A 12,554-nucleotide genomic window follows, 5' to 3' on the forward strand; every position below is an offset into this window, starting at 1 on the left:
CGTTCGCTCTTTCCGAGAACAAGAATTGTGGTTATAGTGCCCCAGAGAAATTACCTGCCTGATTGGGTTCCGTAGTATGCTCCTGAAATGCCTTATATTGCACACTTCCTTCAATTCGTCCCACCATCACCTCAAAAGCGATTATGTAAGCTATTCACTTTGGATATAAAGTAAGAATAATTCCGATATATATTAAATTACTTTCATAATATTCCTTCCCTAAACTTTCTCAAAACATTTCGACTAATTTGACCTAGACAATTGTGTGACGAATTTGACCTAGATCATTGTACATCACGCGACGAAATGCACTCGTCATTCTTTTTTCTTTAGTGGAAAGCACTTTAGGAGCCTGCGCTGTCGACGTCTAATGTGATGTATGTCATCGTCGTCACGCGCAAGAACAAGATCTGCCGAAAACTCGCGTCTCGTTCACTTCGTATATACGAACATTTGCATGGAAGGGTACGAATATATTGTAGTGGGGATTAAGCAACGCACGCAGCAGTGAGACACTGCCTTGGCTAGAGGTGCGAGCACAGAAAGCGAGCTGTTGACGCCGGCCGAGAATGTCTTTGTGCCCGTCGTGCAACCCTTCCACCTGACGTCCAACGATAATAAACCCGCTTCCAAAGTGGTGGAGGTTCGGGGTCTGCAACCCTGGAACTCCGAAGTCGGACACTACCACCTGCCCCGACAATGCCTGACGAAGTCACCCAAGAAGCCACCTCCCCATCTCCGCAGGTCTTCGTAACCGGTGTGCTACGACAGCGCGACTCTCCCTTCTTTAGTGGTACAACTTACCCTGCTGTGGAAGATTGGCTGGCGACGTTTGAAACGGTGAGCGGCCACAATAAGTGGGATGACCCGTCAAAATTTCAGAATTTGTCGTTCTATCTCAAAGACGTCGCAAGCCTTTGGTACCACAACTATGAGTTCGACTTCGCTACATGGAGTGCGTTCAAGAAACGCTTCGCAGACGTGTTCGACCACCCTTCTGTGCGCAAGCTCCGCGCCGAGGAGCGCCTCCGTGGACGTGCGCAGCAGCAAGGCGAAAATTTTAGAAGCTACATAGAAGACGTCATAGACTTGTGCAAGCGCCTGAATCCGTCCATGCCCGAGCAAGAGAAGGTTAAATTTAAGTTGAAAGGCATTGACGACGATGCCTTTCAAATGCTGCTGCCAAAGGACCCACACACCGTAGCAGAGCTTACGACCTTGTGCCAGAGCTTTGACGAGCGCCTTAAGCAACGAGTCCTAGTTCGGCGGCCGACAACAGACAATCGCCGCCTTAACCATCGATGGTGACCACGAGACGCTACAGTCGCAAATCAAAGAATATGTGCGTGAGGAAGTAGCACGGCAGCTCCCGTGTATATTGTATTTGCCGACCCCAGAAGTGCCTACGCATAATCTCGCACCGTCTCTCCGACAAGTGATTCTAGAGCAAGTCTCCGAGGTGCTCCCGTCGACCACTCCGCCTGACACCTGTTGCCGCACCACTCACTTATGCGGCTACCGCTTTAAAGCCTCCGCGTCGACTGCCAGCGTCGGCCCCTCAACCTCTCCGACAGCCACTAGCGCCATTCCTTGGTGCACAGGAGCACATCGTTAATCCGTGACGCACTGCTGACAACCGACCAATATGTTACTCATGCGGAATCCCTAGTCACGTGGCGCGCTTCTGTCGTAGGCGCTCAGTTGCCTCAGTTGCACCAAGATACCGCGACTATTCTTTCCGTCCCCAGTACTACACTCCACAAGACGTGCCACCTGACGTATACGCACGGGACGCCCAGCTTGGCTCCGACTTTTTACCCTTTGCTTCCCGTAGATCACCCTCACCACGCCGCCGTTGTTTGTCACCTATGCGTCGCCGACCCGCAGCTGAGACGGAAAACTGACTGCCGCAGCTCCGGAGGCACGAATTGCGTCATCGTCGACCTGTGTAACTCCTCGCTTGTCCCCTGCCATGTTGTCGAAATTTTTATTGAAGGTGTTCAAACTCTTGCACTTGTCGATATTGGTGCCACAATATCCGTAATTAGTCAGAAACTTTGCCGCTGTCTTCGTAAAGTGACAACGCCGACCACAGCGTTTTCCCTCAGTACTGCAAGCGCACAGCGAATCCATCCGATTGCAGCATGCACGGCTTAAGTCGTCATTGGCGACGTACTGTACAACATTGAGTTTTTTGTGTTGACTTCGTGTGGACGTGATGTGGTCCTTGGGTGGGATTTCTTGTCGCGCCATCAGGCTGTTATAGACGGCGTTCACGCTCAGGTGGAACTCTGTTTTTGGTGATGTGCCTTCTGCCCGTATGCCCGTGCGTGGTGTTGACAAGCTTGTTGTGGTTGCTGACACTGACCTTACCCTTCTCAGTGCTGTCATTGTTCCTGTTTATTGTGCTGCCTTTACTGAAACTACCGGTCTGTTCACGCCGTCTGACGTATTCAGTCGTCCCCACCATGCGTGGCTGCCATTTGCCGTCCTTTCACTTCACCAGGATGCCTCCGGAGTACTTATTTCCAACGCTACCTCATGCCCTGTCACGTTCCGCCGTAATGAGACGCTTGACCACGTTCACTCAGTCGACGATGATGTTATCATGCCTATTGATTCCTACGAGCCCAGTCCGAAGCCAAAGATGAACTCGCTGACCCCCCACCCTGCGTCCGATGACGTGTCCTCGGACGTATTTTTCCCTCTCATCGACAGTAACCTCGCTCCGGATCAACGTGCGCAGCTTCTGATGCTTCTCAACGAATTTAAAAGTTTGTTTGACTTCCTTCAAGCATCATTAGCTCGAACGAACACCGTTGTTCACAAAATTGACGCCGGAACCAACACCCCTTTGTGCCAGCGCCCCTACCGTGTGTCACCAGCGGAGCGTCGTATAATTACGGAGCAAGTTAACGACATGCTTCAACATGGAGTCATCAAGCCTTCCTGTAGTCCTTGGTCATCGACCGTTGTGCTGGTCAAGAAAAACACGGTTCTATTAGGTTTTGTGTAGACTACCGGCGACTCAATAAAATTACTGGAAAAGGTGTTTACCCTCTTCCCTGCATAGGCGACGCCCTCGATTGTCTAGAAGGCGCCCAATTCTTCTCTTCGCTCTACTTGCGTTCGGGTTATTGGCAAGTCCCGATGGCCGAGTGTGACCGTCCAAAGACCGCTTTCGTCACACCAGATGGCCTGTACGAATTCGCAGTCATGCCATTTGGCCTTTGCAATGCGCCTGCAACATTCTAGCGAATGATGGACAGCATTTTACGCGGTCTAAAATGGCAGATCTGTATGTGCTATCTGGATGACGTCGTCGTGTTCGCCCCCGATTTCGCCACACATCTCGTCCGCCTGTGCACGGTTCTCCAGTGCCTTACCAACGCAAGCCTTCAGCTCAACCTGAAGAAGTGTCACTTCGGGGCTCGCCAGCTCACCATACTGGGTCATGTAGTCTCAAAACACGGCATTCTTCCTGATCCTGAGAAACTTCACGCCGTTGCAGAGTTTCCTAAGCCGACTACTGCAGAATAACTGCGCAGCTTTGTGAGCTCATGCTCGTATTTTCGTCTCTTTGTCCGGAACTTTGCCTCCATCATGGCACCGCTTACGAAGCTTCTTGCATGCCCTGGTGACCTTTCAACTTGGACTCAAGCCTGCAACGACGCCTTCACTACATTACGGCATCTGCTTACCTCACCACCCATTGTGCGTCATTACGACCCGACTGCGCCAAACGAAGTACACACGGACGCCGGCGGCGTAGGTCTTGGTGCAGTACTCGCGCAAAGCAAACCAGGTTTTTCTGAGTATGTTGTAGCTTATGCTCGCCGTGCCCTCACCAAGGCGGAATCCAACTACTCAGTAACTGAAAAAGAGTGTCTCGTGATTGTGTTGGCAATAAGCAAGTTTCATCCACACTTATACGGCCACATTTTCGACGTGGTGACTGAGCATCACGCTCTATGTTGGTTGGCTACCCTGAAGAATCCTCCTGGTTGCCTTGGACGTTGGTCTCTTCGCCTGCAAGAATTTGACATTCGCGTGGTGTACCGATCGGGTCGAAAGCAGTCTGACGCTGATGCGCTGTCCCGATCTCCCGTGAACTCCACTGAACAGCCGCATTCAACTGGTGCATTTCCCTTGGCTGGTCTTACCACTACAGACATGCCATCTGAACAGCGAAAAGACCCCTGGATCGCCTCTCTCCTGAATGTTCTTTCCGCTCCGCCAACTTCGGCACACCCACGTGCACTTCGCCGCCAAGCCACGCATTTTGCGATACGGGAAGAACTATTATATCGTCACAACTATCGACCGGATGGCCGTAAATGGCTGCTCGTCATCCCTAGCCACATGCGCTCCGCTGTCTGCGCATACTATCATGCTGATCCCCAACATACGCTGATTCGCTGAAAACGCATGAGCAGCCCGCCAACGTTATTACTGGCGTGGACTATACACACATGTCCGCAAATACATTCGATCTTGCCAATCGTGTCAACGCCGGAAACCATTTCCCCATTCGCCTGGACTCCTGCAGCCTTTACCGTGTCCATCACGCCCCTTCAACCGTGTCGGAATTGATATTTATGGCCCACTTCCGTCCTCTGTCACTGGTAACAGATGGGTCATCGTAGCAGTGGACCACCTAACGAGGTATGCGCAAACAGCCGTGCTTCCTTCGGCTGGTAATCGTGACATTGCGAACTTCATCTTACGTCATTTCGTCCTCCACCATGGCGCACCACGCGAGCTACTGAGCGATAGACGGCGTGTGTTTTCATCCCATGTCCTTGAGGAAATCCTTCGTTCATGCCGTACAGTTCACCGCACATCTACAGCCCACCAACCGCAAACCAACGGACTAACAGAGCGCTTCAACCGAACACTGGGAGACATGCTGTCTATCTACATTGCTTGCGACCACTCTAACTGGGATGTCGTTCTTCCGTCCGTCACTTACGCGTATAATACCGCGATACAGTCGACCACCGGCTTTCCCCCATTCTTTCTTTTATATGGCCGCGAACCATGCACCACACTCAACACCATTTTGCCGTATCGTCCGCACGTCTCCGAATTCAGTACAGTTTCTGAAATGTCTCAATATGCTGAAGAGTGTCGTGAGCTGGCCCGCTCATTTACTTCAGACAACCAAGCACTCCAGAAAGATTGTCATGACCGCAATCTCACTGAACAAGCTTTCGCCGTCGGTTCCCTCTTATGGCTCCCCTGGCCTGTCTCCCAGGTTTGCCCCCAAGTACCAAGGCCCTTATCGCGTCATCGAGTGCCTATCTTCCGTCACCTATGCTATCGAGCCGGTCAACCCAACCTCTGAGAAGCGTCGTCTTGGCCGCCAGGTTGTCCACGTGAGCCGCCTCAAGCGATATCATGACCCCCTTATTCTCACGTCGCCAGTAACGCACGCAGCAGTGGGACACTGTCTTGGCTAGAGGTGCGAGCGCAGATCAGGAGCTGTTGACGCAAGTTGATACTGTCGTTGTGCCCGTCGTGGAACCCTTCCGCATGACGTCCAACGTTAATAAACCCCTTTCTAATATGACTAACATGATTGATAGGTCATGGCATCAATAACATCATATGCTCGTCAGTTACGTCATGATTAACGACAATAAAGTCACGTGTGGCGCATATGCGCATTGGCTATGCGGCTATGAGCCAGGGATATGCGGCAATAAGCATAAACTCGGAAAAATCACTTCCGAAACGCCAGTCTGGTACCAGCGCAGAGCAAGAGAGAGCGCCAACACCCCAGAAGCGCCCGATTTCTCCTCACGTGTGCAAGAATAGCACAAGAATAAATAACGGAAACATTGGCGCATCACTGCTTTGCACTTCCCCAGGTTTCAGGCTAGTACAGCTGTCCTGTCTTTGTTCCTTCCTAATGTGCTGTCACTGTTGGCGCTTCATCTTTTGAAAAATAGTACAGCTGCATTGGCGTTCGATTTGAACTACACAAGCGCAGAATTAGAATCCAGCGCTTAATGTAGCTCCGATCCGGCTCAAATCCTGCTTTTGTGTAGTTCAAACCAATGGTGAGTTAACATAAGGGAAACACCGGTGCATCACTGCTTCGCATTTCCCCAGGTCTCACGTTAGTAGAGCTTCATTAGCGCTGGATTTTAACTACACAAGCGCAGGGTGTTTTCTTTTTTTGCAATACTAAGAGATAATCGAATAAATATGGGGTATGAACATGGCAACACACCGCGCGATGTTGCATTTTCGTCTCTATGTATAATCAAATAAAAGTGGTTTCAACACCACCTAATGTGAAGTACTGATGTCATTCTCTGCGTACAAGTAGAAGCTGCTTTTCGAACCTAATTGTGGCAATTTAAATTGAACATAGGCTTACCATTTAGTTCATACAAGTAGGTAATAATCACCGACTTGAAAAGAGATTCCGTCCATGAGTTTAGGGTTTCGGGATATTATGTAAACTGTTGTGCATCTAAAAAATGCTTTACATTCGTCGTTGGAAGTTTTTGGCTCTGATGCCAATAATAAAATAAATTTTGATTTTATTGGCGCCACAGCCTTTGACGCCATTTCTTGTATAGGCACTAGATAGTATCACTTGGCGGCTACAAGGAAATCTGCTTGTTAACAACAGCACTCACAGAAACTATATTTTTTTAAACTACAATACTGTGGAAAAAACAAATATTGCTTTCAAGAACTTGTTCAAGTATTTTGGAGAAGCAACGTAGGTTTAAGGTAGCACAAAACGAGAACATTTTTCTACCATCCAGGTTTCGGCTTTATATAATAACTGTACTGCTTAGTGCGAATACATTTTCGTTCGGAAATATAGACAGGTTTCCATCTCCAAAGTAGAAAAATATTAAACGTAAACAGCGCAGTAAGATGCTTTTTTTAATTTCGTGCCTCTCACAACATATTCCGATTGGGCTTCAGAACGATCCCATCTCCCCTCCTCCCAAAAAAACTGGTCAACAAATAAAATTTTACGTAAGTGCCTATGTTGCTTGTTTTAACACTGGTCTCGAGATGTTGCTCGAATTCATGCAGATACTTGTCTTACAAACATGCTCACATTCCTCATTCGCGTTTATAATTTGTAATCCACATTAAACCAGTGCCTTTGCATCAGGTGCTGCTTTTGTGGATCAATTCGTGCTTCGTGATATCAAGACAGAATTTTCGAATTCTACAAACTTTTCTTGAGATTCGCCAACACGAAACGTCAATAATAAACTTACTTTTCATAGCCCATTCGGACCCACTTTGTAAGTGTGTCATGTAGACAAAAATGTCCTCTCGACATCTGTAGCTCAGTCGAATTTCCGCAGTGAGCACTTGTTCAGGAAGACTGTCAAGGATGTGGGTATGCTTCGGGGAGGCAAGGGTACCTTCGCAGAATAATACGAAGTAAGTGACAGCCAGCAACAGAGTGCATAAAGCTGAGAAAAAGACTCTATGCGGCTGTGTCTGATAACCCATTGTTTTCTTCAGCCTTGATGTACAATCAGCGCGAATTCAAGATGTAGAATCCGGGGCGTCCTCTGTTCCTGCGACAATGTAACACCAAGACAGCGATAAATTACACGACCTTCAAACTCCTGATTTTATCGTTAGGTTTTCTTCTGGAAAATATTTTCAAACGTAGTTCTCAAGTAAATCTGCGTTGTAATGAAATATTTTACATGAAATATAACATTATTCCAAGTTTCTCATGGTACGGAGCTTAGTGCGTTCATCTTGTGCAGTAGTAATGAAAGTACAGTGCCGCCAGCGCAGCGCTTTCAGCATTTAGCAGAAATTGCTAAATGCGAAATTTGCACGGCACAGTAGGGTAGGGGGAACACTTTTTAGAAAAAATTAAGCCCACCAATTTCCAAACATCTGGAAGCACCTGAAAATCATCTTCTGCTTCTGTCCGGCGAAAATGACAAAATAACGACTATTCGCTCGTGCCAGCTTGCATACATGGAAACATCACGAAAAAAGAGAAAGGCTCTGTAAGAAAGCATGCTTCGTTATGGGTCTCTTCAATAAATAAAACGCTCTTACTAGACATGGCTACAGTTATGGACAAAATCTTAAACATATAATAATAATATGAACAATAACAATAACGATAATAATAGCAATACAAATTCAAGGTATGACACGGTACGTTTGTATTTTTGAAAAACAAACAACGTACAAATTTGTCCGTGCCGACAACTGACGAAGGGCGTGCACACGCAAAGTCACATTAAAGCACCACGCTATCAAAATGACATTGCGCAAGCGGCGGTCCATCAAATAAACACTTCAGCTACGATGTACCTACCCTGCAATACTGGGAGGTTGTGCTGCCTGACGGAAGAACGTGTAGCCAGCGAGCACTGGTGCATCGGCAGTGGCAGCAACTATTACTCCTAAGGTTTCAATGTAAGGATTTCTTTCTCTTGGGAATGATGCTGTGCGCAGTTTGAGGGAATAGCAGTGATAATGTTCTCGCAGGCTACGGACAATGACGCACAACAGCGCCTCGACCGAACACGCCTCGCCGTGCGCTCTTTGTGCTATGGAGACAAACGTAAGTGGTGCATGCAAAAAACATTTCACACCACATCATGACTGACGAATGCCGTGACAGTCATCGTCGAATACTGTCAATGAACGCAAGCAGCACAAAAAGCTTCGCTTACGTCGAATCCCACAGTGCGTGCGATCTGCATAAGTATTTCAGGTAGTTGAAATCCCAGTCCCGCTTCGGTTATTGCAGCGGTTTGCTTTCTCCCAGAAAGAAAAAACATGATGTCGTGCACTGACCTACAAAAAAAAAAAAAAATCGCTCAGAAGGCTTAGTCACATTCGCACATATAAATGGAGGTCTTCGGTCTTGTGCACTTAGATTGCTCTGTTACCTATCAGCGGCAGCATGCGCTTGGGGATTCAAACAGGTTATTTCGAAAGGAAGCACCATTTATATTTAACTGGCATGTGCCGACATTTTCGAAAGTTTTGTCAAATGTAGTGCAGCGTTTATTGTACCAGTTTTTTTTCTTCTATTCTCTATATCGCAGCACCGGAAACGCAGCTGGCAAAATGTCAAGCTGTTTTCAAGCATTGTGAGTCGCACTATGGAGCAGGTGAACCTCAAACAAGCGGATATTAAACGAACAATAACAATGGCCCATGCTGCTTTCTCGGCAAAGGAATCAGGCCATACTGGCGCAGACTATAGTAATGTACTACGTACAATGAATCTTATATAAACACCGAAAAATTGTCACAAAGTATTGCTATGTCTGTACACGCTCTATTCTTCGCCAAAAATCAAATTACCCGAGACAATGAAGTCAATCCCAACGCTGGTAGCCACATTGCAGGGTGCTCTGTCCAACACACACTAAAACCGTTGCTGTGCTAGATGTGCATTGTCCTTGAGGGAACATAGAAAATGGGCTACATGTCAACAATCATGCCAATGGGGACGTTATCGCACCAACAGCTACGTAAAATATGATTAGCCACTGTGCAATATTATTTTATTTCATCTCTGCGCAAATTCCAGCTTGCAGGATGGCGCCGTCAACACGGCGCAGTGTATTTTTTAAGGTAATGCGAAAAAGAGACATACTAAATATCTCGCTCTATGCTTATGGAGCAGGACATGACTGAACTGTTGATGGCAGGTGACAGAAGTGCGAGCCAACTTCAATTCAAAGCAGAGTACGCACCGAAGCAATATTTCTGGTGCTTTTGATTAAATCTTCCATGCAACAGCACGCAACGCCTGCCTGGCCAGAGGTGAACAGACAGCGACGAATTCACTCAACGTCACAGAAGCTCTGAAGACGTTAAGCTACAAGCGGACACCAATCTATTCTCGCAAGATTACCACTGACAAGCTGCGTGACGCAGGTCATTCAGCCCTGTTATATGGGGCAACGTTACAACTCGCAGAGGCACCCGACTAACTGTTACGTAAACTGAACCGTGCGCAGTGCTTCGTTTCAAGCCTCTCTTTACAGCCTTTTTAATGTTCAGGACTTTATTCACCACTGCAGCCTCTCGGCCGAGTCATTTCCATCGCGAATTGTGAACTGTCACGAAATGTATTACAGTTACATAAGCTTGTTCGAGGTGCTGCAGGTTCCGATGAAACAAATCTGGTGCGTTGATTCTTCGTAGATTCGTCTACGAGTCATCTTAGTTATAGACCTTTTAAACAGTCATTTCTTGAACAAGCAGTCCAGCCGCGTTTCATTTTCATAAAGGTTCTTTATTCAGCAGCTTAAAACACGTACAACATGAATAGCTGCATGCATTCTGGCACAAAGGTATTCTTTCCTCATTGTGGGCCGAACGTGGAACATTGATCCCCTAAAGCATAATAGTCCCTTCACTAAAGCAGTGTGGTAACATGAAATGTAGGCACGGTAGGCGGTTCAAGTTACCCACATCTTTATTTCCGCAGATTTATTGCGACTAGCATTGTTGCTCACTTTCAGTTGTCTGTCTGTGTTCGTCTATAGCAGTAGCGCACCCAAGATCTCTGCCAGGGGGGGGTGACAGTTTGCCAATACCAACTAAACAGCACTAATTTGAATTTCTTTGCGGGAAATTGTCAAAAAATGCGCTTTTTGCGAGTGTGCAGACGATTGCGCGTCGTACATCTGAGTTGCTCTACTCAAATGCGCAAGGAAAGAAAAGGGGTTAAGCAAAAGGGGGGTTAGGTCGGCCTCAGAGGGGGGGGGGGTTACAGCCCCCCAACACCTCCCCCCCCCCCGTTGGTGCACCACTGGTGTGTAACCACTTTCCCGCGAGCTTGGGTCACTGGTGCATGAGTGGAGCGCTGGGCGGCTGTGCTGAGCTAAGCAAAGTCGAAACAATCCATTGGTCCAACTTGGGTCCCTGGGTAAGGGCCACCGGCCATGTGCCGTCCTTAAATGAACCTCTATGAGGCTAACCTAAGTCATTGAGCCTGTGGCGCTGGGTTTATGGCATCTTCAGTAAACCTCTTTTACTCAAACTTGGTTTGCTGGGTATATGCCGCTCGGCACGCGTCGCTTTTCAATCAGCCAATTTGACGCCAACTTCGGTCACTAGGTATATGTCACTGCGAATGTGCCTCTCTTCTATGAACATCTTTGGCTCCAACTGACGTAACTATGGGGCACTTAGTATCTCCAGCTCTTCAGTGTCTAAAGAAAAAGTTGTCGCCGTTTCACCCGAAAGGCGAAGCATCAGTTGCGATAGCAACTTAGTAGAGAGCTATACGGAGTAAGGATAGTATACTTATATATATATATATATATATATAGTTTTATTAGCTGTATAAACTTGGACATGGAGCAGCACCAGCAACGCGCAGAACTGTTGTCGACGCCGTCGGCGTTTTGCCCGCGTTCGCACCGAACGCGCGCGTCGTTGGTGAATGTTGCCAGCGCCCCTGGGGGCGGCTCGGAGGTATTCGACGAGGTCAGAATGGGTAACTCGTCCAGCAGCGTCGCCTCGACTCGCAACGTTTTAGGGGCGGAGCTCCTTAGGGTGTGGGTCTGTCCCTCCTCTGTAGTATGTAGTAGTAGTAGGTAGCCACGTCTACTTTTATGAAAAAAAAATGTCACAGTTTCGCCCTAACGGCGAAGCAATGAATGCGATAGCAACACAGCAATGTCATACGAAGTAAGGTGAGCGGCTTTGGTAACAATATGAATTGTAGTAAACATGAGCTGATTAAGTAAGCAGGTGTGCTGCGGCGTAAGTAGACCGACATGAAGAGAGACTCGATGACCACGAGAAGGCGCGTGTGAAACGGTGGTGTTGATGAGAAGCGCTTCCCGTGGGCAGCGCGCGTGCGAAGGGACACACCTGTAGCGCTGCACTGCCGATCCGGGCAGCATTACATGTGTAGCGTGCGTTGGAAAATGTGACCCGACTATTACTAACTGAATGAACAAGCGTGGTGTGAGCGCGCACAAACAAACATGAAGAGATCACACTGAATGACTGCAGACAACGACTGTCAAAACGCTGGCAGCAAGCATACGCCGCTGCGGGCGAAGGTACGTGCGGTCTATCGCTTCAACAGGAACTGAGCCGCGAATGCACGGCTCATAAGGTCAGAGCCGTGTGGAGATAAGAGACGGTGCGGCGAGCGACGAGCGCGGTTGTTGGCAAAAGAAAAGTGTGGGGGATTGAGTGCGTGCGTCCCAGCACGCTTGCGCTCGGGCATACGGCGCGCGGTGAAGATTTTATCTATACGGAACCTCACGGCGACGGCGACGACGACGGCGACGGCGACGCCGACGGCAGAAATCCGGTTGAAGTGTCCATATAATTGCTATCGCAATAAAATTCCGAAAGTTGTGTCCGTAGCGTGGAATCGATGCAAGGACCCCTCGCTTCCGAACGCGCGGCGCTAACCACTACGCCACGAAGCGCACATGGACACACGCACCACGATGACAAAAAGGTGTCGCAGTTTCACCTGAAAGGTGAAGCATCAATTGCGATAGCAAATTTGAAGAGAGCTATAAGGAGTAATGATAGCAGCTTTATCA

General features: G+C 48.2%; 1 protein-coding gene across 3 annotated transcripts in view; it reads right to left on the reverse strand.

Moving 5' to 3' along the window:
• The window catches only part of LOC125943075 (O-acyltransferase like protein-like), a 383,274-nt gene that overhangs the window by 76,186 nt on the left and 294,534 nt on the right, over window positions 1-12,554 (reverse strand). Inside the window, exons 1-2 of one of the 3 annotated variants that reach the window (XM_049661430.1) lie at window positions 8,694-8,780; window positions 7,257-7,565 (exon numbers count right to left, since the gene is read on the reverse strand). The exons of the other annotated variants lie outside the window; for them this stretch is intronic. Coding sequence (XP_049517387.1) covers window positions 7,257-7,497 — 241 coding nt within the window. The 5' untranslated portion in view covers window positions 7,498-7,565; window positions 8,694-8,780. Of the gene's footprint in view, window positions 1-7,256; window positions 7,566-8,693; window positions 8,781-12,554 lie in introns of those variants that run through there. 3 annotated transcript variants of the gene reach the window in all.

The sequence above is a fragment of the Dermacentor silvarum genome, chromosome 2 (assembly GCF_013339745.2).
Source record: "Dermacentor silvarum isolate Dsil-2018 chromosome 2, BIME_Dsil_1.4, whole genome shotgun sequence".
In the NCBI taxonomy this organism is placed as follows: Eukaryota; Metazoa; Arthropoda; class Arachnida; order Ixodida; family Ixodidae; genus Dermacentor; species Dermacentor silvarum.